The 26,524-nt window shown below is 50.6% G+C and overlaps 1 protein-coding gene across 1 annotated transcript; it reads right to left on the bottom strand.

Moving 5' to 3' along the window:
- Positions 1-20,766: 20,766 nt before the first annotated feature.
- On the bottom strand, positions 20,767-26,208 carry ZFP36L1 (ZFP36 ring finger protein like 1). The gene is made up of 2 exons (XM_041758515.1): positions 26,002-26,208; positions 20,767-23,570 (listed from the first exon to the last, which is right to left on the bottom strand). The coding sequence occupies exons 1-2, from the start codon at positions 26,056-26,058 to the stop codon at positions 22,611-22,613; spliced, it is 1,017 nt and encodes a 338-aa protein (XP_041614449.1). The 5' UTR covers positions 26,059-26,208; the 3' UTR covers positions 20,767-22,610.
- Positions 26,209-26,524: the final 316 nt, after the last annotated feature.

Here is a 26,524-nt window from a genome sequence, read left to right as displayed (position 1 = left end):
CTAGACCAACAAGAGGGTGGGAGGTGTTTGGGGTTCTGCTGGAGACAAGAGAATCCCAAGTGTTCTGGGTTAGTGAGGACGGTTAGGAATGAAAACATGGCCCAGTCGTGGGAGGAGGTGGCCCCACAATCCCGGAGCCTGTGAAGTTCAGCCTCCACACTGAGGAGCTGCAAAATGCGCTGTGTTGGTTCTGTCGTGGCCACAGGCACGGACCCAGCCAGTGCCACCAATGGCCAGGCCCATTCAAGCGAAGAAGCAGGGAGGGTGCCCCTGGGGGGCTGCAGCTCCCCGCCCCAGGACCGGGCTTCCTAAGAAAAACACGGAAAGAACCAAGTGGGAAAGGATGTCATCTTCCTGTCTCCCCACCCCCCACAGGCTCATGCAAGCCTGTCACAGGCCAATGTTTACTGAGCACTTATCGCGTGCTCCTCATTGTGCAGAGACCTCATCTGACCCTCCCCTAACTCATGGCAACTCTGCTAAATGGGTCAGACACATAACCCCCACTGCAGACGTGAGCAAAGCTCAGGACTCTGGTGGTGGTGGTGCCTTCCTTGCCATCCCCCACATCAGGAGCACAGAAACAGCCTATCTCTCCCCAAAAAGGAGTCCCCCTTCTCTGAGGGTAAGGTGATCTGTAACGTGAAAATACACTCGGGGGAAACACAGCCCTGTATGCGCCACGCAACAGTGCTCCTGTAGACACAGGTGTGAGCCTGGCGAGCACAGAGAGGAGTAGCACCTCGCCCCACACGACTAAGTGGACTTGGCACTCCAGCCACTCTTCTAACTTCAAAACCGGATCCTTTTTTTTTTTTTTTTTAAGATTTTATTTATTTATTCATGAGAGACAGAGAGAGGCAGAGACACAAGCAGAGGGAGAAGCAGGCTCCATGCAGGGAGCCTGACGTGGGACTCGATCCCAGGTCTCCAGGATCACACCCCGGGCTGCAGGTGGCACTAAACCACTGCGCCACCGGGGCTGCCCAACGGATCCCTTTTTAATGTCATGTGGGCATGGAGGCATCGGTGAGTGGGATATCACCACGTTGCCTTCTTTATGGCCTATTACGGGTTCATTGTTCCTGGGTGGGGAGAAAAGTGGTTCCTTGGTAAAGCAGAAGGTCACATATACCAAGAGGCTGTGTCCACAGACACCAACACACGGTCACACGACAGACAAAGTGCCGTAAGAGAGAGAGAGAGACACAGTTTATGCAAAGGGAGGCAGAGGAGCTGCAGGAATGTACCTGGACCTCTAAGGGAGCAAGGTGGCTTGCAGGGGCCCAGCCTGGGAAGTGTGGGGAGGGCCTCGTTTTCCAACTTGCCACCCTCGCACTCCCTATACTCTTTCTGAAACAGTCTCTTCAACCCAGGGAGGTCCACCTGACTCAGCCACGAGACAGTGGCACAAGAGGAAGCCAAAGAGAGAGACAGATCTGTAACCAAGGCCAGCTCCTCTCCAAATCCCCCCAGCCCACAAAGGGTGTAAGGACTGGCTCTGTTTCCCAAGCTCCTGCACGCCCTCTCCCTGCATGCCCCCAGCATTCCCGGGGGGTGTGAGTGGGGGGACACAGGTCGGGGAGGGTCCCAGCATGGCTTTGAGGTCCAGTAGAGACAGGTGCAGCAGAGGCAGAGAGGGGGCACCCGGGGAAGAACTGCTTGGGCAGAAGAAAGCAAACTGGCCAGGCCTGGCCTCTGTCCTGCACCTTGCTAAAACAAGGCGGAGGAGCACCCTGGGCTCCCCAGAAGCCCGTCACCTGCAGGACTCTACTGCGAGTCTGAACCAGTGTCCTCCCTGTCGCCTGTCCCTCTCAGGAGGGTTAAAAGCCACATTTCTCCCTCTGTGATTTCTTATGCCTTAGTCTCTAAGGCTTTTCTTATTTATTTCATTATCCCAAGTAATCTCTATACCTCACGTGGGGCTCGAACTCGACTCTAAGATCAAAAGTCCACACTCCTCCAACTGAGCTAGCCCAGGTGCCCCAGTCTCTAAGGCTTTTATCCCTCGGACCGTCATTTGACTCTCTGTGCCTGTTAGTGTCTAAGAGGGAAGGGCTGGATTGTATTCATAGCTGCATCCCCCATAACACCCACAGGCACATAGTAGGTCTCATCAGTAACTCAGCGAGCGCCTGTACCGGCAAGTGAGGCCCCGTCCCGTGTTCCCTGCTCTCTCCCCACACCCCTACCACGGCACCACACCCACAGCATCTTATCTCTCGGTTCATTTCTTTGCCTCTGCAGAGTCCTCAACTCTTGTCCACCCCTGTTGGGACCTTCCTTGCCTAGCACAGTGCCTGGCACACAATGCTATGAGTGTTTATTCACTTACCATTTATTCCAATCCTTCCACCATTTATGTCTATGTACTTTGTACACATTTCTTTGATTTTTTTAAAAGATTTTATTTATTTGAGAGAGAGAGAGAAAGAAAGCACAAGCAGGGGAAGAGGGAGAGGGAGAAGCAGGCTCCCTGCTGAGCAGGGAGCCCGATGCAGGGTTCGATCCCAGGACCCCAGAATCATGACCCAAGCCGAAGGCAATGCTTAACTGACTGCGCCACCCAGGTGCCCCCATTTCTTTGACTTTTAAGCCCCAAGTCTGTAAGACTCCATTAGTTGGGTATTCTCCCATTTTACAGATGGAAAAACCGAAATTCAGAGAAGTTAGTAGAGGACACCCAGCTTATAAGAGGCAGAGGCGAGATTCAAATCCAGGTTTGCCTGGTTCGCAAAGCCAAGCTCCTTCTTCCCAGGCCCACTGCCTCCTCAGCCCCAGGGCAATAGCCTCTGTCCTCAGCCCCTTCAGGCCCTGTTGGCGACAGAGGCATGTCACCCCCCCTCAGGGAGCCTATTTCTCCAGGGACCCAGGGAGAGGTCTCGGAGCTCAAGCCTGGAGCTTTCCACCGCTGGTGCTGGGAGTATGGGAAGCGGGTGTTTTTCTTCCTTGCGGCCAGCGTGGCTGATTCCTACAATGTATCCGCCCTGGAGAATGACCGGAAGAAGTGGCATCCGGCTGGTGCAGGGAGGAGCCGGCCTCTTCCCGCCCTACAGAGGAGGGAGTTTTGCTCCAAAGCACCAGCTGCAGCTACCTCTCAGGTGCCCTCAGACAGGGAGGACAAGAGGGTTTGGGTGCAGGGGCTGGATTCTGACCCTTGCCTCCTCGGGGGCCCGGCCAGCTTTAGGATCCACCATCTGAAAAGTTGAAAGGCCTCTATGCCTTCTGACACTTGATCTAGAAGCTCCCAAGGAAAATGACACGGGGCCCCAGGGGGGCTGCAGGAGCTGGTCATTCATGATCACTAAGCATCTTCTAGGTACAAGCATTGTCCAAGAGGAACCTCTGGCTTTGCCACATACCAGCTGTGTGACCTTGAGAAAGGTACTTCATTGTGCTGAGGCTATTTCCCCAACTGAAAACGGGAGAAAAACAATCCTTATCTCAGTGAGTTGCTGGAACACCACTAAGAAAATATAAGCAAGGGGCTAGAACAATGCTTGGCACATCATGAGTGCTCAGCAAATGTTCACAAGCTATGTGTTCAACAGCGTGTGACGGATACAGCGGACACTGCCATCAGTGGCAATATGCTCGTCTATGCATTGCTCCCAATGTGCAAATGAGAAAACAAACACAGATAGCAGGGGTGAAACCAGGACTTGAATCCGGGGTTCTCGTCACCACCCTTCCATTCTCCAGAGGGCTCCTCACTCCTTAGCTCTCACGGAACAGCGAAGGCACACAGCTGCCAAGTGGCAGAGCTAGGATTCCCTCCCAGTCATGGGGGATCAGACCTAGAAAGGGTTGGGTTGGGGGTACTTATTACATTTGCTTCTGATATAATTTATTTAATTAATTATGATTGTCTCGTTGACTATTTAATGATGGCTGTTTAACAGCTGACTCACAGAATTCCCGGGAATTTAGCAATTGGCCAATACTCTTGAACCAATACTCTACGCGACCGATCACGGCCTCAGGGCTGTAGGAAAAGTAAAGGAGATAAAGTGAGTGTCAGGCAATAGTGTGCTGGAACCAGCTGTGGGATCCTGAGCAAGTTTCTTAACCACCGTGTGCTTTAGATTTTCCCTACCCGTAAAATGAGTCTGTTGTGACAAAACACATGAGAAAATGTCTTCAAAGAACCAGGCAGGGCTGGACCAACAAGAGGCCAGGAACCTCTGGTACAAAATTCAACAAGGCCCTCTCTCTCAGGGTCCTGCTAGGTATAAGGTTGTTACCGGGTGCGCCCCTGAGTTTTCTATACTAGGTGCCCTGGTGGCCTCAGCCTTGTCCCAGCCCTACTCCTGGCACATAGTAGGTATTTGCTGTTACTACTACAAAAACTTCCAAGTGGGTGTAACCTAACAGGATAGACTAGAAGAGTTACCTAACAATGCATGAGAAACACAAGAACTCAGTACAGTGTCCTGGGGCATCTGGTAGACACCCTACAAGCCTTTCAGATAATGAAGGTTGTATTTCTGCAAATAACCCCCACAGTCTGCCAAGGAGACTGAGCTGTCTTTAGAAGGTCCAGGGCTATCTCTGGATACAGTTGCTGCAAGCAAGAATTTCTTTGCATTAATTTTAAAGATAAAAAAACACTCGTCTTCAAAGTAGACTTTCTCCTGCTGAGGTGGATATATATTGTAGTAGTAGTCTCCCCTCCAAAACTTTTCCAGTGAAGTTGACATCAGTGGAAGATGGATTTGCTGACCTGTGGTGTCCCACTCCCCATTGCGCACTCAGAGGTAATGATGGGGGGAGGGAAGGGTACTGAGACACCCGCCATACACATCAGCAGAAGGAAAGCCGGGGTGGGCGGGAGGCAATGAGAACAGTGTGTTTGCAGAGCATATGGGGAAGGGGAACTGAGGTTTGTATTAGGGTCTCCAGAGAAACAGAATCAATAGGATACATGGAGATATAGAGAAAGAGACTTATTACCAGGGATTGGCTCACAGGATTATGGGGGCTGAGAAGTCCCACCATCTGTCACCTGCAAGCCAAAGGCCAGGAAAACCAACAGTATAGTTCTAATCCAAACCCAAAGGCCTGAACCAGGGGAGCTGATGGTGTAAATTCTGGTCCTGGTCTGAGTCCAAAGGCCTGAGAACTGGGGAGCCAATGGTGTAAACCCCAGCCCTGGTCTGAAGGCCTGAGAGCAAAAGCATCAAAGTCTAAGGGCAGGAGACGATAGATGGTCCAACTCAAACAAAGAGCAGGGTCTTTTTGTTTTATTCTGGCTCTCATTAAATATTATGATGGGCACCTGCATTGGTGAGGACAGTCTTCTTTCCTGGGACTACCAATTCAAAGGCTAATCCCTTCTAGAAACACCTTAACAGACACACCCAGAAATCATGTTCTATCAGCTACATGAGCATCTCTTAGCCTGGTCAGGTTGACACATAAAATTAACCATCACTGAAGTGACATCATAAAAAGGTGACTGGAACATTCCAGATGCATATAACATTTTGAAGGAAGACTACTAACAAATCTCTAAGTCACTTCTCTTCAATGCAGTATTTGAGCAAATTCGAGATTAACAGGGAGGTATTATGATAAAGAACATTGGATTTGGAATTAAAAGACTTGATTTCCACTCCTTACCACCTCCGTAAACTTGGCCAAACCATTTGATCTCTAGAAGCCTCAGTTTCTGTAAAAAGTCCCTGTAAAACAAGGACTGAGATGAAGAGCAAGTGGAAGGAGAGCCTTCAAGGCAAAGAGTTTCTACATAAATGTTCACAAAGGCCATGGGCTGGTTGACTGAGTATCCCCAGTCAGTGGCACCAAGGGCCAAAAAGAAGTTTCCTTTGGTTTCCAGGATGCACAGTGAGAACCACAGGTGAGGGCCACTCACACAAATTCATCTTCACCCATGAATATTGGAACTGCGCATGCTCAGTTCGCACCCAGCTGGTCCCACGTGGAGATACTGCAAGAGCAGTCTGCCTCCTGGGGTGGAAGGAGGGGCTTCCATTACAACCACCGCAGATTTGATGTGTTAATATCTAAAGTGTTCTGCACCCTTCAGCAAAACCCACACCGCCAGTGAATGGGCATGGGCCAGAGCCTCTCAGTCTTTCTTCACACAGTAGTCTAGCTCTCCAGGCTGGATCACCTCCCTCTGGAGGCAAGTTGGCCTGGGGTGTCTCTCCTAGGACCCTGCCCACTCTGTAGACCCAGCCCTTGGGACAACAGCTGAATTTGCTCTCTTTGGAGACTGACGGTGCCGCAGGAACACAATGGGGTTCTACACAGCAGCTCAGGTAACTCAGGAAGAGCAGTGCGGGGAAGGAGAAAAGGCCAGGCACCTGCGAGAGGCACTTTACCTGGGTGATGGTGGGGAGTGGGTAACCCAAAAGTGAAGTTATGACCCCAGGCAGCCCAAGAAGCATTACTGCTAGGCAGCTAACCTCCCTCACCCATGTCTTGACAAGAACTATCATTCCACCCAAGATAACCAGCAGGGCCGTATTGTACATTGTTTGGATGTTCTCTGACTTGCCTTTTGTAAGTGTATTTCTTTTGTATTTTATGTAGGGAGGTGAATTAATAACCTCCTGGCGATGCCAACTACATTTGAAATAACTGCCCAATTTCTCTACGCTCAAACGTAAACTTTCTTTAAGGGTTGATAAACCAAAAGAAGCAGTAATATCCTATGTGATTCACTCAACCATGGTTTTTCTCTAAAAGTATCTTCTATTAAGGAAAAAAATTTTGCTTATTAGCTAAGCAGGTACCAGACCTTAAATAACACATGTTTTTTGTCAACTTTGCTGTTGTAACATGTCCCCATCCAACTCGATGCTCTTCAGAGAAAAATAAATGAATTTCATACTCTGTCCTTTGACTTGGGGATCCTCAGCTATGTTTCACATCACCCCCTACAGCCACCTCTGGCCTTCCACCAAGTCTCAGACATTTATGTCTGGCTCCAGGGCTCCAAACAGGAAGCACACTCATATCTGCCCCTCTCTCTCAGAGGGCTATCCCTCAGTATTTCAACTGGCTTCTTAAAAGGGCACAACTTTTATCTTCTGAAAAAATTGTTTGAAACTAATAAAGTGTCACATGCTTTCAAAAACAGCCAGTTTTCTTTTTCAGTTCCCAATGGGGCCACATGGGGCAAATTAGTGACATAAGAACCAGTTTCTCCTGTTAACTTCCCCCACTCCCGCCCCCTCCACCCTGACCATATAAGTTAGAGTTTCTTATCTGCAAGCAACAGAAATAAGGTCTAGCCGATTCAAGCAAAACAGAAACTCACTAAACGGCTACTTCACACATTTTACATAATCTGTGGAAGAGCTAAGGAACCAAGTTTGAGACTCTGTAGCCAGAATCTATTCCCCTAAAACACACCGCAGAACTTGTGAGGACACCCCAGCCACAGGCACTGGGCACAGTGGCTTATGCCACCGGTATACTAGCCCTGGACACTGGACCCAGGTCCTAGGCCCAAGGACACACTACCCAGGAACTCAGACCGCCTCCAGAGAGTTTACTGATCCCCACTTCTTCACATCCCTAGCTCCTCCTTCTGAGCATGAGGGCAAGTGTGTTTGATTGGCAGAGCCCAGGTCATAAGCCCGTGCCCTGGCTGCAAAGGGAGGCCAGGCGAGGGTATACAAGGCCCTTTCATCTTCTGAAGTGGCGGGCTCTGCTGCCACCCAGTAGGACTAGGATGGTAGGCATTCCCTAAACATGGGGAGAGGTTCAGACAATGGCCCGAAGTAAAGCAAACATAGTTTATGTTCTCCACACCCACTCAGCTCATTGCTGCCTCTCCCACCCACATGGAACCACTGCTGCAGTAAATAGACGCTTAATGTGCTATCCCTCAGAAATAATTGCTTTCTTAAAGATGACCGAAGAAAGGACAACGTTAAGCAGAAAGCAGAAGTGGAGGAGATATTACAGGACAGAGACTTTCCCACACTTGATCCAGACAGCTTCAGACTCCTACTATGTCTACAAGAGTAGAACAAACACTGGTTTTGATTGTCCACCAGACCACAAGATGCCTAAAGGCATGGGACATATGATAGATCATTTGTAAAAATGGCTACAAACGTTCCTATCCTCCTAAATGTGACTTTGCAGCTCCTCCCACAGAGAGGCAGAGTCTTTTTTCCCAGCCCCTTGAATCTGGACAAGCCCGATGACTTGCTTTGGCCAACAGAATGCGGTGGAAGTGATGCCGTGTCAGTTCCAAGCCTAGGCTTCCAGAGCCCTTGCCTGCCGACGCTCATTCTCTTGGAGCGCAGCCACGGCCGTGAGAGCGCGCCTCGGCTAGCCTGCCACGGACGAGACTGTCAGAGACCGGCCGGCCCCCAGCCCACCTTCCAGCTGGCCACAGACACACGAGCAGGCACAGCTGAGACCAGAATGACCCAGCTAAGCCCAGGCCAAATTGCCACCCAGCCGAATTGTGAGCTAAATAAACGATTGCTATTTTAAGCCACTGTTTGGAGGAAGTCTGTTAGGTAGCAAAAGCCGATGATACAGGACAGGTGTAGAACCTCTACAAAGCACCCCAAGCTCCAGCCATGATGCTCCACCTACATGGTCAGAAGGGGAGTGAGGGGGGATTGCTGCCCACCCACGTCCCCTCGCCCTCCCCACTTCAGCACACGCCTGTCCGACTGCCAATTGTAGCACCTGTATCTCCACCTGGGGACTCTCTCTGGCCACCGGAGCCCCCCTGCCCACTCCCACGGCAAGCCAGAAGGACCAAGTGACCCTCAACCCACAACTGAGGGACTGTTGTGTGCGTACCCAGCTCCCTTGCCCCCTGCATGTGCTTCTCTGGGGCATGTGTCCTTTACTGGTTCCTAGATCATCCCGGCAAGATCAAGGTCCAGCCACCCCCAGTGATAACAAACTTGAAAACAAACCCTTTGTTGGCTGCCTTCCCTCCTCTGACTCATTTCCCCAAGCTCCTATTGGGGCTTCCTGGGATCACCTCTCAAGTTAACTACTAGCGCTCAAACCCTTATCTGGGGTTTTAGTTCTAAGCAACGAAGACCAGTAGGCACTGAGCAGGGGCTTCTACACAGGACCACTGCTGCTGTCAGCCTCGTAGCTCTGCTTCCACGGCTTCCTCCACTCCCATCAGGGAGCCAGCTGTATAGACACTGCCCTCTAACCCACACCCACAGCCCCTGTGCACACACACCCCAGGACAGCCCCTCATGGGGCCTCAGTGGCTTGGAGAACCATCTCCTTCACCATCTGGCTTTGTCAACAGTTGCTGCTTTGCCCTTCACTCTGCCAGCCACCAACTGTCTCATCTCGCGGTCTAGGGGGTGAAGGCAGGTGGAGGTGGAAAGACTTACAGAACAGGAGGAGCCAGTCTTGGAAAAGCAAGGTATGGAGCAGGTGGGGCTATCCTGCCTGTCTCTTATATCCTGCCCATAGCTGGCAGGAGGCCCAACCTGAGCCCCCAGCAGGATGTGGTTCTCAGAGGAACAAGTTCAGCAAACAGCCCCAGCCCCCGGGGGCCTCAGGAACCACCTGCCCAGCGCACACATTCAGAGAGATTGACTGCGAGCTTTTTAGCTGCCAAGACTGTTCTGGGTACCGAGACAGCGCACGCATGTACATGTCACCACGCAACATGCATCTATCACCCCGGCCAGGGGTAGCTGTCTTAGGGCCCCGCAGCACAGAGGAAGCAGCGGTGGGAATGGGGTCTGGGGTGAAGCAGACCCATACCCAAATCCTGTCCCCACCCTCAAGTAGCTGTGTGACCTTGGGCACGTTGGGTAACCTCTGTCTCCCCACTCTGAGATGGAGATAGCAGTACGTCTCTCGTGGGGTTGTTGGGAAGGTTAAGCGAGGTAGCCTCTGACACCCATAGCCCTTAATAAACCTCAGCTAGGGGATCCCTGGGTGGCTCAGTGGTTCAGCGCCTGCCTTTGGCCCAGGGCGCGATCCTGGAGTCCCGGGATCGAGTCCCGTGTCGAGCTCCCTGCATGGAGCCTGCTTCTCCCTCTGCCTGTGTCTCTGCCTCTCTCTGTGTGTGTCTCTCATGAATAAATAAATAAAATCTTAAAAATAAATAAATAAAATAAACCTCAGCTAGTAGGACGACTGGTAAGGCGGTGCCTCTCTGTTATTCAATCATCCGTGTTTCCCGCAAACTCCACTGGCACAGGGCCTAGCAGGAATGTACATGAGGGAGGCCGGTGGGCTAAACTCCTCCAACAGTGCTGCCGTTTGTTTGCACGTTCTTTGTTTCTATGAAGGATGGGGCTTTTTCCTGTTGCTTTTTTTTTTTTTTTAAACACACAGCCCTCTTGGGCTTTTATTTTTCTTACTCTTAGTGGAGATGGGAGTACAGAGAAATATTTCTCTGCCACTGGAGCAAAAGGGGTAGGAGGTCTTGGAGACTAACAGGGAGAAGTGGGGACGCGGACAAGCCAGACAGCACAAGCCGTCTTAAAAGATGCTACTTAGATCCACATGACAGGCACCTCAATCAATGCCAAAAGGGGCTATGAGTCTTCCATGGCCAGATATACCAATGTTTCAAGAGATGCCAGAAAACTTGATTATTATTTTTTAAATCTCTTGATTTTGTAAATGTTGGCTCAAAATATTTAGAAATACCATGTAAGGCATGGTACATGTTAATGGACCCAAGGGCTGAACCAGATCATGGATGGTGACCTTGAGACAGCTCCATCTTTTTACCGGCTCTACGTCTCTGCAATCTGAGCTCTTCATGATGCAGGGCCACCATGCCACACCGCTCCAGTGGGTGCCACTCATATTCAATTCCCTGAGATCGATGGCTTAGAGCAGTTGCAGGGTCCCTCCCATACCCCCAGAACCAGGCCACTGTGGAGCTGCAAGCAAGCCTCTCTCCAGAGAGACACTGGCCCTTGCCAACCTCTCCCTCCTCTGACTTATTGGCACTAAACGTACCACCCAATTCGCAGAGTATCACAAGCTGCACCATCCCCTCATTATCTCAAGCTATTGTATCAGTGCGGAATGCCATCAAAGCACAAAATCCAGTCTCATTCAGGATGGCTTCATTAATGTACGCCTTACCTCCCCAACTGAAATGCAAACTCTTTATGAACAAGGATCACATCCTATATCTTTTCGAACCGTGTAGCACATTTTACACCCTATTCGTATCCAATACCTATCTATGTGTTGATGGATTCAACACAGAGGGAATCCTGAATTAATTGCTGTTACAGGTCGCATGCGGATTAACACTTTGGGATACAGAAGAAATCTCTTTCCAAAGAAAGAGGACTATGTAGGGAAGAAAGAGGAATATGCAAAGGCTAGTCCCAAATTTATCTATCAACAAAAAATGAGCCATCTCTGTGGCTTGCCTATCAGCACATGCCAGCAGCCAGAAACAGCCGCAGGGGGCTGCTTTCATGATATCATGAAGAGTAGCTTATTTTTCATTTTCTCACCGGTAAAATGGAAACATCCAAGCTTCCTCACCATCTCCTAGAGAAGCCAAAGAGAAGGAAGAATGTATAAACCTCTTTATAAAGTATATTTCAATAAATCAGAGATTATTAGGTGTGTCACAGCTGAGTGCCCTGTTAGGTGGCTAAAGTATATCAGGAAAAAACATTCTCAGTTGTTAATTTGTGACTGGGTTGAACTATCTATATTTAACCTGAGGATTATTTAATTAAATAGTTTCCTTGGGGACTACCTGCAGTCCTTGTAATTTGTTATGTGGAATAAAACAATCCATTTGCACTTGTATTTACTCTTCACTTCCCAAGGCTACTTAGTTGGGGTTGGGTTTTTTTCTTTTTCTGTTTTAATAGCCCTAGAACCCCTAATAAAAGGGAGTTGAACAAACAGTTTGAGAACAGAGGAGTGAGTACAAACACAGAGTACTTGAATCACAAGGTGGTCCAGCTGGAGTCAGCCTTGAGATGACTGAATCTAACCCGTTCCTTTTACAGATGAGGCCACCAAAACCCCAAAAGTTTGGGTGACTCCCCTAAGGATAGGGCCAGCGAGAGAGTCTCTGCCCTTGCCGTTCCCGGTGGTTGCTTGCTCTGCCCTCCCTCAGCTTCTTCCAACATCTGGAACCATGCTCCTGAGCGGCCTAATCCCGTAGGATGAGGGGCTCATAGGATCAGAAGCTATAAAGCCTATACCAATAGCAAAATTGTACCCATTCAGTATGTGCTGCGTGTCTGCTACGTGCCAGGAGGCCAAACACCGGAGACAGAGTGGGGAACCAGGGCCCAGGTGCCTGCTTTGCCAGATTGACCTTGGAGTTTGGCAAGATGCTGAAGGAGAAAAATAAATAAATAAACGGGTGTGACACCTTCAGAGAGTGACAAGTTCTAAAGCAGTAAGCCAGGATGGTACGACAGGGTGAGGAGGAGGCGGCTGCTTGGGATGGGGGTCAGGGAACCTGACTGGTGGGCAGGAGGGCACTGTGGGGGCCTGGGCGGGAGGTTGGTAAGCCCCTGGCATTGGTTTGAACATCACAGCTGATGGGAAATTCCCTACCTCCAAAGGCCAGCTTGGCTTGGGCAAAAGCCCTTTCCTGAAATGAGCTGAAATCTACCTCCCTGGGACTTCAAATTTCAGTAACTCATTCTCCCAAGTGTCACAGAAACCAGGCAGCGAATGATGTTAAGCAGTGTGCTCAAATGCAAAGCACCATCCCCAAATAAGACAGTTGTTTCAGTGTTTTGATTTTAAATTGTGTGTTTGGGAAAATACAACATACCAAGGAGATGACTTACATGTTCTCATTCAAGCTCCAGTTCATAAAAGTGTTTCAGACCACCACTTCAAAGGAGGCTCAGACAATCCACTTCTAGAGTCCCGGGTCAGTCCTCGTGAGTCACCTGACATTATTAACAAGACCCATCAGGTCCCTTCTGCTAGAACTGTAGTTGGGGCTTTAGAGCATCAGCCGTGCTGGCTCCATTGCCCCATCATTTGGCATGGCAAAGGAGCCTTGGCTCTGTGCGTTCTGCTTTCTAAGATATTCATGGAATCATAGGACTAAGGACTCATCTGGTCCAAACCTCTTATTTCAAAGACAAGGAAATGAAAGGCTGGAAATGAGAAGTGGCTACTCAGGTTCACAGCAAATTATGGCCAAGGTGGGACTTGTCTTCTCCAGTCCCCAAACCAGGCGAGCCACAGCTGGGCAGTGGTCCTACTATAGAACTCTCGGGGTCACTTGCACGTTGGCATGGACTTCTGATCCTCCGGTGATTTTTAATGTATGTTTAAGAAGAGAAAGCCTAGATTCCTAAAGCCCTCTCAGCATGTGGACCTACAGCCTAGGAGTCCTCCTGAGCATCTGACTGTGCGTCGAAGGGGCCAGGCCCCCTATTCGGCTCTGATGTGCGTTGGTCATTGCACAGGGACCATGCGTGGTGCGGGCAGACTCAGCTCCAGCCCCAAACCAGGGCAGAAACTGCAGAATAGAAGGAAAGAAGCAGAAGCAAGGACAACACAGAAACCAAAAGTATGTTGGCTTTTACCTGAGTCCAAACCAACTGCCTGGCGGCCCACAGTGCCTCAGGGCACTCAAGGCTGGGCAGCAAAAGCACCAGGAACACAGGGAGAAAGAGGCCTGAGGAAACAGGCCTCTCGGAGCCGGTCACGGAAGCGGCCTGCGCCCTGCCCTCCTGCCTCCAGCTTGAGTCGGGAGCTGATGGGCAAGCGCCTCCTTCCTTTGCTTCAGGGACTGGCTAGAGCTCAAGGGCCTACAGTTTTTCTCCCTCTGACCCCTGCACTAGCAGGAAGACATGAGAGGTGAACCGGGAATGCTGGAGTGCGGGCAACATCTCTCAGCAAAGGGTGCACCCCAAGAAGGCACACCAGTTCGAGCAACCATCCAGTGCCTTCCAGAGAAGGCCCGCTCAGGTCCCCCCTTCAGGTGGACCCGAAGGCCGCTTAGAGAGTGATCACCCTGGCCCTTAGGGGGCTCCTGCAGGAGCCTGGATTTCTCCATCACCATTAGGCAGGATGACACCCCTCTGAGGGCTAAAATATTATTCCTTCCACCGCTGGCCAGGTGGCAGAACAGCCCCCCCACCCTGGGGACTTGGTTTTCAAGGCGGCTGCTGCACTTGAGAGTGATCCCCAGGCACTCCCCACTATTATATTGGACCTCAGTTTCTCCATTTACAAAAGAGGCAGAAAACAAGCATCCCTTCTGCTCACCACTCCGATCCCCTGGGCTGTGGAGAGGGTAACCAGACGGGATGGCAACATCCCAAGAAAGGACAGGCTGAGGGGGAGACATATTCTCCTCCATGCCTGTGGGTCCCCAGGGGAGGATGAATATTAGAAACCCAGATCTGCTGAGTGACCCCAGTGCCATCTGACATCTGCCTCCCGACTGGAGTGTGGGGGATGAGCTTGTGTGGTGTGGGGTCAGACACACTAGGTACAACTATGTGATTGGGAATACAAACTTTGTCCTGAGCTTGACTTTCCCCATCTGTAAAATGGGTCTAGCAATAGTACTTGCTCATAGGTGCTATCAAATGAGACTGTGTGATGGAGGGCTGAAACCAGCACCACGCATGCGTGGTAAGTCTCCACAAACACTGAGCCATGTTAGTATGCTTATTAGGTAAATTTTGAAGAATCACCTACAACATATACACCACCCGTGAATTCAAGGCAGGACAACCGGAAGGTGAGCCACAGCAGCCAAGCGCTCCAGGTTGTGACACTAAACATCTGCAGAGAAGGGGCTCTGTCCCTCCAGAGAGCCACAAGCTACTCTCACACTCTCAATGCCACCTCTGTCCAGGGGCTTTCATTCCGAAAACTTCTTCCTCTCCACCTCATCTGATCCTCACCACAGCCCTATGAGGTGGCCAGGGTAGGGTGTGTTTCCTGTACCCATGCTTAGAGGAGGAAAATGAGGCTCAGAGAGGCAAAGTGATTTGCCCAAGGTCACACAGCTTGTAAGTGCCTGAGCAGGGTTACACATCCAGGCCTGCCTGACAGGGTGCCAAGAGTGAGGTGCCAAGCGTGCCTAGTTTAAGGAGGCACTCGCTTGCCCCACCCTGAGAGGGAACATCTTACCTTCTGCCCTGCTGCCTGAGCCCACTAAGCAGCCTGGGCACTGAGACTACTGTCTCCACACACTGCCCTAGCAGATCAACCCTGCAAGAACCTGCCCCCAGACCTTCGGGTGGACAGATCTCCTGGCTGAGCTAGGTGTCTCCCTCAGTCAGGATCCAAGAACATTTCCAAAGCCTCAATACAAGAGCCACGTCCCAAAAGAATGGAATGGAACAGAGGTCAAAGGTGGTACCCTGATGGCCACATGAGGCTTCCATGCACCCTTGAGGCTGAGGGCCAGGGCAGGCAGGCTGGGCCAGCTAGGCCCCTCGGAGGCCTCCCAGCCCCCATCAGCCTTCAGGAGAGACGGGCCTGGACAGGCAGGCCACACGGGTGAATCCTGGGACAGGGATGCTGGCCTGCCCAGCCACGCCCTCCTCTCCGCAGCCCCTCAGAGCTCAGCCAGGCTCCAGCTTGGCCTCCATCTATCCCACACAAAGTGTGGGAGGTAACAACTAGCCACAGGAGATTAATTTTGAATCCGCAAAGTAAAAAACTCTTTTCTAAATGCAGATGATTATATTTACTAATTAATTTTTTTTTAATTTACTAATTAGCTTGCTGGAATCTGGATTACTCTGTATTGAGCTTTTCTAAGGAAGCAACACCTGTGCACTGAGGGGCATCTAGGGTAGTGAGCAGCTGTGTGGGCTTAAAAGCCGACGTGCTGGAATGCAAATCCTACTTTTCGTAGACGAGTTACTCAGCTGCTCTGAACCCATTCCCTCCTTCTATAAAAAGGGAGCAGGACTGCTATCCCTCAGGTCGTGGCTACTACAAAAACCAGCCACAAGGTACCAAGTGCCTACCACTTGGGTCAAGTCTTCATTTCATTTTTCCTTTTTTTTTTTTTTTTGACGAATTTCACTTTTCCTGAATGTATATGAGCACTTAAAATAACACCATAGGAGTTTACATTTACGTGTAACCTACACTCAGTAAAGTACATACATCTCCAGCACGCAGCTCCATGAACCTCTGTGTGTATGCACTCTATCTTCTATTGGAATCTCTATCATCGTAGCTCAGTTTTGCCTGCTTATGAACCTCATATAAATGAACTTATACAACCTGCACTCTTTTTGACTGGCTTCTTTCTCTTAACCTTATGAGGTTTTAAAATTTTTTTTTAACAGAGGCGCCTGGGTGGCTCAGCATTGAGCGTCTGCCTTTGGCTCAGGGCATTATCTTGCGGTCCCCGGGATCGAATCCCACATCGGGCTCCATGCATGGAGCCTGTTTCTCCTTCTGCCTCTGTCTTTGCATCTCTCTCTGTGTGTCTCTCATGAATAAATAAATAAAATCTTTCTTAAAAAAAATTATTTATTTTTTTTTTTTGAGAGAGAAAGAGAGAGCAGTGAGGAGGAACAGAGGAAGAAGGAGAAGTAGAATAAGAAATGGGGCTTGATCCCACCACCTGGAGATCATGACCTGCACCGAAATTCAGAGTTGGTCACTTAACTGACTGCTACCCAGGTGCACCCCTCCCCTTTAACTTTATGTTTTTGTGATTCATCCATGTTGCTGTGTTTACCTGTCACTTGTTTTTGTATATGGCTGCATAGTACTCCATTGTGTGACTGTGCCAAAGCTCACCCATAGATGTAGTTAGCATCATCTCCTTGTCCTCACCCCATCTTGCAAATGGGGAAGCTGGGGATCTAAGCTGCTTGCTAAGTTTTTAGCCAGAGGTCACAGAGTGAGGTTGACCCTGAGCAGGGATTTGAACCCATGGCTCTCTGACTCCAAAACCAGCTCCTCACCTGGGGCAGCAGAGCCTTTCATCCCCCTGAGCACTGGGGTGGGCAGAAATGATGAACTCTGTCCCATCTGGTCATGACCTCCTTCTGCCTGGGGTACAACTGGGAGTCAGAGGGACAGCTACCCGACTGGCCCCAGATAGTGAGAAAATTGCCTCAGATTTGGCCATGGCCAATATTTATTTTCACTGTACCCCAAGCTGATGGCGCAGATACAGTTGTCACTCCCAGCTCTGTACCTTGAGACCTGGTCTTCGCCAACATGTCGAAATAACTGCAAACATCCTAAACGTGGTGGGAACATCCTCATCCCCTGACCAGCAGCTGGCTCTCATGGGCAGGAGGGAACGTGGCCTGGCATGTGGACAGCTCTTGCCCTGGCTCCTCAGAGATTAGTTTCCCACAAGAGTAACTCAGAGGTAACCCTTTGTGACTTCTGCAAAAGGAGTGTAGGCCCTTAGACCAGAAGGTTTTCTGTAATCCAAGCTTTACCCACCAAAAGGTGGGTCACCACAGGAACTCCAAGAGCTAGCCTGACCTCAAGGAAAGGCCAAGGTTTTGTCCTGCTTCCCAATGCTCAAGGTATCTACTTGTGCCCAGCAGACCAGAAACCTGGCTGAGAAAGGCCATCCAAAAGGCAGCAGGGGGAGGTGAAGAGCCTGGGTAGTATCTCCCCTCCCCCTCTGAACTCAGGCACTGTTTCAGGCAGTCCAGCCAGACGTGATTAAATGGTTGGCTACGTGCAGGGGAGTAAGATCCCAGGGGAAGAAGGGCACAGGGCCAACTCTCCAGGTGGCCCTGGGGCACCCTTTGCTCTGTTGATCATTAACAGGAGCCACCCCATGGCAGGCAGGAAAGGGGAAAGTCCAAGGGGGTGGCCCGCCCCTCCTCCCAGGCACCATCCTACAAACATGCCAACTCCAGGCCGCATGGGACATGAGATCATGATACTGGAGGGGTGTGTGCAGAGTCATCTAATCCAACTGGCTGCTTCTTGTGTCCCTACAAAGTCTCCACGGGCCAAGGGAGACAGGAATTGACACCGGTCGATTTGCAGTTACTATGTGCCAGGGACTGTGCCAAATGTACTCAGTATGCCAGCCTGTGATATGGTGGTTAAGTGCAATGAGGGAGCTGGCCTGCCTGGGTTCAAATCCCAACACTGCTAGCTATGTGACAAATTAGTGAACTTCTCTGCACCCCAATTTCTCCATATGGAAAATGAGAATGTCAAAGTGCCTCCTCCATGGGGTGATATGAGCATTTGATGAGTTAACACACACAAAGTTCTCAGACTACCTGCCACTTATGAAGAGTTGTCATTGCTAATGTTCACTTGATCCTCAGTCACCTCTTGAGATATAGATGAGAAATCCAAGGTTGAGTCACCTGCCCAAGGCACAGCCGACACAAAAGAAGCTGGGATCTGAACCCAGGTCAAAGGGTTCCATTTCCCTTCTTCTTCCTATCATGACTCTCTCTGTCCCTTTGGCAACCAGGGCTTCACGATCCAGTGGACTGAGAAACCTTTCTCATGTCTGCTTCCTGGTCTCTCAAAGGCCCTCTTTTCACCAGAGTGCCAATAAGCTGCACTATGCCCCTAACCTTCCTCCTGAAGATGAGGCTTCCCGGCCTGGGGAAGTAAGTCATTGCTCAGTGGCCAGAATAGTTTGTTTCTTTTTGCTGCTTCAAGAGAAAAAGACCTGTAGCCAAAGGGCCAGACCATGAGTTGCCAGGTCAACAGCCACGGAGGCCCTGCCCTTATGCAGGCCCCCAAACCAGAGATGCCCCGAGGTCAGGGACAAGAAGTGAGGAAGTAGTGGTTGTGCCCAAAGAACTTGCTGACAAAGTCAGACCTGGCCTTTCCTGTTCCATTTCTTTAGTGTAGGCCTTACCTCCAGCTATCTGCACGGCTCCTGTCCTCCCCGTTTTAGAGGCACCCAGGCATAGAGGTCTCCTGCCAGCTCTGGGCTCATACCTTCCTGGACTCCTGCCATCCTAGAGCACAGGCTCATTGCCAACGTCCTTCCATCTTCTAACATCCTGGAAGGAAAGGCCCAAAAGTTTCCTGCTAGGTCCTTTTCCACAGAGCTTTGGATCTATCTCCTCCTCTACCTGGAAGACCTAGATGGCAAAAAATCCAACTTTGTGGTGATAACCATGCATGGGCCTGAGCAGCTGAATTCGCAGCCCACGTATTTCCCATGGAGACAACTTAGGTGGGGTAAAGCATCAAAGTTTGGGGACAGGGAACTTCCCAAGGCCATAGGGAGCCTCCCCTTGCCTGTACAGGCAACCCCTTCCCTCCAGGAGACCATGCTTCTACCATTGGTATCACTCAAGGGATCGACTCCAACTGAAGAAATTCTGGACAGGCCAGTGGGTATCCTTAGCCCCTGGGAACCCAACCCTTGTTACCATGAGCTACAGAACTAGAAAGATGTCTGCCGTATGTTCATCTATGCCTGCACGGAATGAGCTCGAGGTAACCATTAAATGTCTTTGCCTTTAGTCAGTGAGGAAGATCACATGCCCCAACCACCACCATCACCACTCAACACACACACACACACACACACACACACACACACACACACACACACCTCATTCCCTCCTTCAGGGACAAGTAGCTTAGGTTCACTCCAGTCCCAAGAAGGGCTGCTTTTCCCTTACCTCCACTGGCAGCCCCTGCCCTAGGAAAGGTCATTGCCCTTTTTTCTCTATCATGCCTCTGCCCCCCAGCTGGAACCTGCTGTCCAGGGAAGTATAAGTTGGGTAGGTAAGGTGGGTCTTCCCAAGCCCCAAGGGCAAGTCCAGCCCATGTCTGCTGCAGATCTGCCTTTGGGAGAAGCCAGGTGGAGTCAAGGCAGAAATTCAACTTACTCCCTGCACACACACCCCAACTCACTGAGTGCAAGGAACCAAAGGCAGCCTCAAATAGCAATATCCATCCCTGCCTCTCCAAAAAAGAACTGCTCTCGAGACCCAGATCCAGGGTCTTCTTCAGGCTGGATCCTTTTCAGTAGGATCCAGCCTCACGGGCAGGCAAAACAACCCCTTCTGAGTGGTCATCTGGCCTTAGCTGCAGTGCTTCTAGGCCAAGGGGAGCCCACTCTTCCCAAGAGGACAACCTACGTATTCCACTTGACATTAGAGGTGTAACAAGAGTAAGGGGTTGGGAACTCCTAAGGACTTCCTATTAATGACTGACCGTTCTCATAGCTGCTTCTCCTTAACCAGCCTTCCAGATATGGGAGTACATGTCAGCTCCCTGTGGAACCACCCCAATCCCCAGTGCTGTGGTTTGGGCCCCTAGCCATCTTAGCTGCCCCTCACTAAGCCTGCAATGCCTCATCACGCCTGCCCCAGGCAGGTGTTGAGAGGCTAGAGCTTCAGGTTGATTTCATGGGAGAAAAATGAGACTGGAAACACTCAAAAGAACTCATTCAAACCCAGAATGGCTGAAGTACCAGGTGCTAGGTTCCCCCTCCACCATTTTGGGACTCCAATCACCACCCAGAGGATTGAAGACCACAGACTGGAGAAGACTGGCAAACCATGGGCCTCATCAGCTCTTCTGAATAACCTCCAAAGCTGCCCCGGTGCCCAAGGTTGGTCCCGTGTCAAGAACCAACACTCTGGGAGGACAATAGAGAAGTCCGGGTTCCTTTGCAAAAAATTTCCATCCCATCCCTTCTAAGCTGAGACTTCCAGCATCAACAGAGGGAGCTACAGCCCTGAATTTAAGCTGTAAGGAAGGGGGGGGAAGCAACCAGGGCCCCCCCACTTCTCCCCAGCACCTGCATCCCATACAAGGAAAGGACAAACCTACAGGCAAAGTGAAACCACAAATGAAGTAAAACTAGCTTCACCATCCATGTTTCTTGAAAAAAAAACGGGGTTTATTGATTTTTAAACTGCAAATAGTCGTTACAAAAAAGTTTTTTTTTCTTTTAAATAAATTCACACAAAGAAAGAGAAATAGGAAGCGACGGTAGTGACCAGCAAGAGGAATAATTACATTCATCTTAATGTGTGTGTGCCAGTTCTGTTTGCATTAACATTGGAGAACTCCAAGCCTGGAATCCAGAACCTCAAATCTGCAATCGGAATGTCTTGAGATGGGCACGTGGAAGTCAAAGGGTTTCTTTTTTTTTTTTTTTCCCTTTTAGAAGCCATACATAAAAGTTGTTTTCCTTCTGTACTGTCACAGAACTTTTACATACATTCTCAGTCCTAGTTGTGGAAAGGCCTAAAGAAGAAGAAACTCAATTTGCAGTCCAACACAAAGGGGGGAAATTTCTAAAATAAATAATCCAACAGTTTTTTGCATTTTTTTAAATTAATTTTTCATTTTTTTAAAATAAAATAACCAAAAAAAGTGTAAAGTTACAAAAAATGTCGTTGAAGAATAATATATTAAAACTGTGGAAAAAAAAGGAAAAAGACACGTCACAAAATTTTAAGATTAATATGAAGATCATAATTTAACATAAAAGAATATATTCTATGGATTTGTCATCCCGATAAATATGAACAAAATTAACAAAAAAAAGCATAGTTTTGGCAATAAATACGTTTTGATAAGTTAAATAAGCTTTTTTATATTGATGTGCAGTGACAAGCAAAATTTTTGCTCTCCAATTTCTGAAAGTTATATGAAGTTTAAAACCCAGGGAAAAAAGCATGGCGTGAGTGCTCTAAGGATAGACCTACGGTATTCTAGAGCAAAAACCATTAAAGCTACTTCTACAGGAAATCGTTTTACACAGATATTGTATGTGGAATGAATACCATTAACTGCTCACCCCTTACATGTTTTTTTAGCTTTTCTCTCTTTTTTTTGTTATTTTTTGTTGTTGTTGTTTAAAGATGTCACATATGAACTGGGGAACTTTAGCACCAAAATCAAGTCTCTCATAGTCCATCTAGCTTCCCCATCCTCCCCACTTAAAAAAAAAAAAGACAAAAAATTAAATCACAAAGTCCCACTATGTCACAATCTTCATCCACTTTTTCAGTCTTCCTTCCTGTAGACCTACACGAACCCAGGCAAGATTAGTCATCAGAGGTTCAGGTCGGGAAGAAAAAGGTTTTGAATGTCAAGATAGGTTTCCCCAAAAACCCGAGTCTGGCAACAACGCTCCCAAGAAGGGTGTGGGGGTCATGGGGAGAGGGAGGAGGAAGTGTGTGGGAGGCTGAAATAAGGGAAGGTGCAGTTGGGTCGCCAGTGGAGGGAGCTGCTGGTTCTGGGTCCCCTCCCCCTCCCCATGGGCAGAGGCTCCGGGAGGCCCACGGGTGCCCTCTGGCGCTGAAGAGGTAATGTAGTCACAGTGACAAAGTTAGATTACAAGGCACTAAATTGCTTCTGTAAACTGTTACTGCTTTTTCTTTTGTGATTTGGCACTTAAGGCTTAAGCCGGGGGGAAAGGCATCTACTGACAAATATGGGACTTGTCTGTTATGCGTGGTAAGTGGACTATAAAATCGAGGAGAGGGGGTTTCAAGCCAGAGGAAGCTACTGACAAATTGACTTGTCCTTATGTTAGGGGAAGGGGGTGGGGATTATGAGGGGGGAGGGGGCATTCCAAGGTTCTGGGGCAAAGGGGTTGAGCTTAACCTTGTTAATGTTGGGGTTGTCAGGATGTTGGGAATGGCTGGGTAGGGAGGTGAGGGTAGGGATGGGAGGGGTGGAGTAGGCAGGGGGTCCCTCCCTACCCTGGTTTAGTCATCTGAGATGGAAAGTCTGCTGAAAATGGGCAGGCGTCTTGAGTTGTCCAAGGTGGGGGAATCTGAGCCACTGTGGCTGCTGCTGGAGCTGCTCAGATAGCCCTCCTGGTCCGAGAGAGAATCCTGAGGGCTGGGGGGAGAGTCAAACATGTGGGGGGACTCGGACACGGGCCGGTAGAGGAAGGTAGTTGGGGAGCCACCCCCAGGCAGCCCCACACTAGGGGCAAAGAGGCTCGCCAGCTCCTGGCTGGAGAAGGCGAAGGGGTTATTGGTGCCATCGGGCAGGGTGGGTGAGCCCAGGAGGTCATCGGCGCTCAGGATGGGGGGTGGGGTGATGGACGTGGGGCTGTCCAGCAGCCCCGTGGCGGCAGCGGTGGCGGCGGCACTGGGAAACCCAGCAAAGCTAAAGCTATGCTGGAGGCGGGGACGGTCGGCGGAGAGGTCCCGGGCCCCAGCCAGGGCGCGGCGCTCCTCAGCGTTGTGGATGAAGTGGCAGCGGGGCCCGTAGGGGCAAAAGCCGATGGTGTGGAAGGTGCGGCACAGCTCCGTCTTGTACTTGGGGTGGCGGGTCAGACTTCGGAGCTCGTGGATGCCGTGTGCGAACTGGCACTTGTCCCCGTACTTACAGGCGCCATTCTCCTCGAAGGGGCGGCACAGCTCGGTCTTGTAGCGGCTGGAGTTGACCTGGCCGCTCCCCGGCTGCTTCTGTGTGGGCAGCAGCCGCTCGCCCCCTTCGGAGAAAGAGCGGTCTCGGAACCGGCTGTCGCGGGAGCTCAGAGCTGGGGCCGGCTCGCCCTTGAGGCTGCTGAGGAGCTGGTTCTGGTGGAACTTGGAGCTGGGGAGGGTGACCGAGTGCCTCCGGGGGAAGCCCCCACCAGCAGGGGTGCCCACCGCCTTCCTGTCCAGCAGGCAGCCCCCTGCACTGGGAGTATTGTAGTTGAGCATCTTGTTACCCTGGAGGAAAGAGAGAGAAGAGACAGGATGGTTAGTGACAACGGCCATCCACCAGGGCCAAGAAGGTACCACTAAGTGCAGCCCCCTCCAAAAGCTGCAATGCCCCTTGTATCTCTAAGGAACCATCTCTAACTCTGCCCCTGGTATGCCCCCTCCCCCTCTTTCTCCCACAGACAGGCCACCTAGCTTTACTTTGGCCCCATACAGAAGAAACCACAAAATCCCGACCCATATCAAACTGTTATATGTCCACCCTACTCTTTGCAGACCTCTGGGATGTGCCCCCATATCCTGTTCCCGAAGGTACCACTTTTATCCACAAAATCTAACTTCTTTACCTCCCAAATGGATTCCTTAGCTCAAAAGATCTCAGACAACTCAGACTTCTCTAGATTCCCCTTACCCCCAAACAAAACCAGGTAAACCTCAAGAGACTAGGAGTACCTCCCTTTTCATCAGTCCCTCCTTCATGGACACTCCATACACACACACACACACACACACACACACACAGGACCTGGCCTAAGACTCTCAACTTCCTCCTTTAGAAGTGTTCCCTTCCTTTGGCAAAAGGTTTCCAGACTGCCTTGGCTTTATCTTGCTTAGGGGAGGAGGAGAGGAAGGGGCAGGAGAACACTTTGGTCAGAGGTAGGGGTCAGGGCCAGGAGAAGGATGGGATTCCAAAAAACAAAATTCATTGCCCCATGCTTAGGGAAGGGGTGTCTCCTACAGTGATCTCCCCACCATTCCCAGCCCACCCCACCCCCTCCCCTGGGAAGATGCCTTTGCAGTTAGTCTTCTGGCTGCAAGGGCAGGCTTGGATAAGAGTGCCAGTGTTTAATCTTTAACGCAAAGCTGCAGGTGGGAAGGAAAAGGAAGGCACTACATCCCCCCCACCCGCCTCCTAGTCAATAGTGGCTTTAGGGGGGAGGGCAGCAGAGCCACCACAGATAGGTTTCTGTTCCAGTGGGACCCTGGTCACCTGCCCAACCCGTACCCAAGATTTGGAAAGGGTGCAAGCCGGGGACCTGGGAGTTGGCTCCCAGCCCATGTGGGTGTCATTGTGCAAATTCTAAAGTTGGTCCCTTAGGATCAGCTGCAGGGGATCGGGAATCTGTAACAGCAACCACCCCACAGAGCGGATTACAGGAACCAAGTTGAGAGCTGGTTCTCAACAATAAGGTTCATTTAAAAAGTCCTGGGGGGGGGGGGGGTTGGTGGCAGGGGTGTGCAGAGAGTGGAAAAAAAGAGAAATAGATCAAAGAGAGAGAGAAAAGCCGGGAAAAGAAGTAAGAAGTGTAGGTTGAGTTCAGGCCCCCCGCCAGGGCAGCTGGAGTCTGGGAAAGCCAAGGAGGGAAGGAAGCTGAAATTTCAAACTTTTTTTTGATGTTGCTCTTCAGCTCCTCGGAGTCCCTGCACCCCAACCCTGCAGCCCTGGGGCCCTGGCAGCTGGGCGGACTGGAGAAGCAAGCTGAGAAAAGAGAGCGACATGACCCGACGTGTTTAAAAGAAGGCGAAACACTTTAGCAATTAAAAGCAGCCTAGCAGCTCCCTGCTCTCAAACTGGGGCGAGGGGGCGAAAATAACTTAACATCCATCGACTTTTGCTATGTACACTTAAACAACACGCCTGGAACATTCAGTGTTTAAAACCTGCCTTTTTTCCACACCGGCTGCCAAGCTACACCTCTTAAGGAGGCCCCATTAAATCCTTCCTCGCAGAACCCCTCGAGTTCGGCCGGCATTTTGGTGTCGAGTGCCCCCACCGCCTCGGAAAACAACCCTAGTCCCATTTTCACCCCAAAGTTTGCAGCACTGGAGGCTCTCACGGCAGGAAGCCGGACCGCGCTGGGACGAACTGAAGCCCCACTGCAAACCCGTCTTGCAACATCCTTTTGAATCACAACTCTTGGTCTTTTTCTCGCTGATCCCCAGCACTCAGATTCGACATCAGAGAGGGAAATCTCCCAGCAAAACGCCCTCCCGAGACTCGCTAACCCCGAAGGCTGGCGGTGTGGCTGGAGAGACTCGAACCCCTCCCGACGGAGGCGGCGAGACCCAGAGCGCGCACGGGGCAACCCGGCCGGAGCAGCTCAGGAGGGACGGCGGGATCAGCGTGCAACTGCCCCGGTCCCGGCCAATGCCCCGCGTCCCCGGGACAGCCCCGCCACTCAAACTTCGCCCCCCAAAACTCTGGTCTCCAAATTCCCATGCAGTCGCCGCGAGGACCTGTTGAAACTCAGAGTGGAAAGGAGAGAGCCACATTCCTTTAAACTGGGGGGTGAAATGAGGCTGGAAAAAAAATAAATAAAAACCCTATCTCGCCTCCCCCTCCTCTCCTCCCTGCCTTCCAAGACCTAAACTTTTGGGAGGATCTTTCTTTAGATGAAAAAAGGAAACTTTTAAAAGCAAACCCTCCGCCGCACTTTACCTTGCATAAAACTTCGCTCAAGTCGAAGATGGTGGCAGACACGAGGGTGGTGGTCATCCTGGGCGCTCGCACGGGGCAGGGACGAGGATCTGGCGTGTCGCGAAGGTCTCGGTGCGGGGAAGGCGCAGCCTCCGGCTCTCCGGTCTGGAGTCCCACACGCCCGCTCCCGGCGCCCCTCGCCTTTCTGACTCTCCCCGGCTGCGGCGCGCGAAGCCCAATTTATAAAGTTCAGATTTGGTGGGCCGGGGAAGGAGGAGCTTTAAACTTATTTAAATGAGGAAGAGGAGGGGAAAAAAAAAGTTGATTGACACTGAAGTTGAATCAGCCATGCGGTCAAACTCGGGAAAGAAAAAAAAAAAAAAAGAAACTTTCAAAAGGAAGAAGGGGGAGGGGAAACGAGGAAAGAAGCCGGAGGGGGGGGGGGGGGGGAAAAACCAACTGCGAGCCGCGCACAACTTTTTTTTTCTTAAAGAGGAAAAGTTTCGAGTGCGCTCGCTTGGCTACCCGGCGCTTGGGGCGCCCC

The sequence above is a fragment of the Vulpes lagopus genome, chromosome 6 (genome assembly GCF_018345385.1).
Source record: "Vulpes lagopus strain Blue_001 chromosome 6, ASM1834538v1, whole genome shotgun sequence".
Lineage (NCBI taxonomy): Eukaryota > Metazoa > Chordata > Mammalia > Carnivora > Canidae > Vulpes > Vulpes lagopus.
Note: the sequence above shows the minus strand (reverse complement) of the source record. Positions and strands in the feature narration are given on the sequence as shown.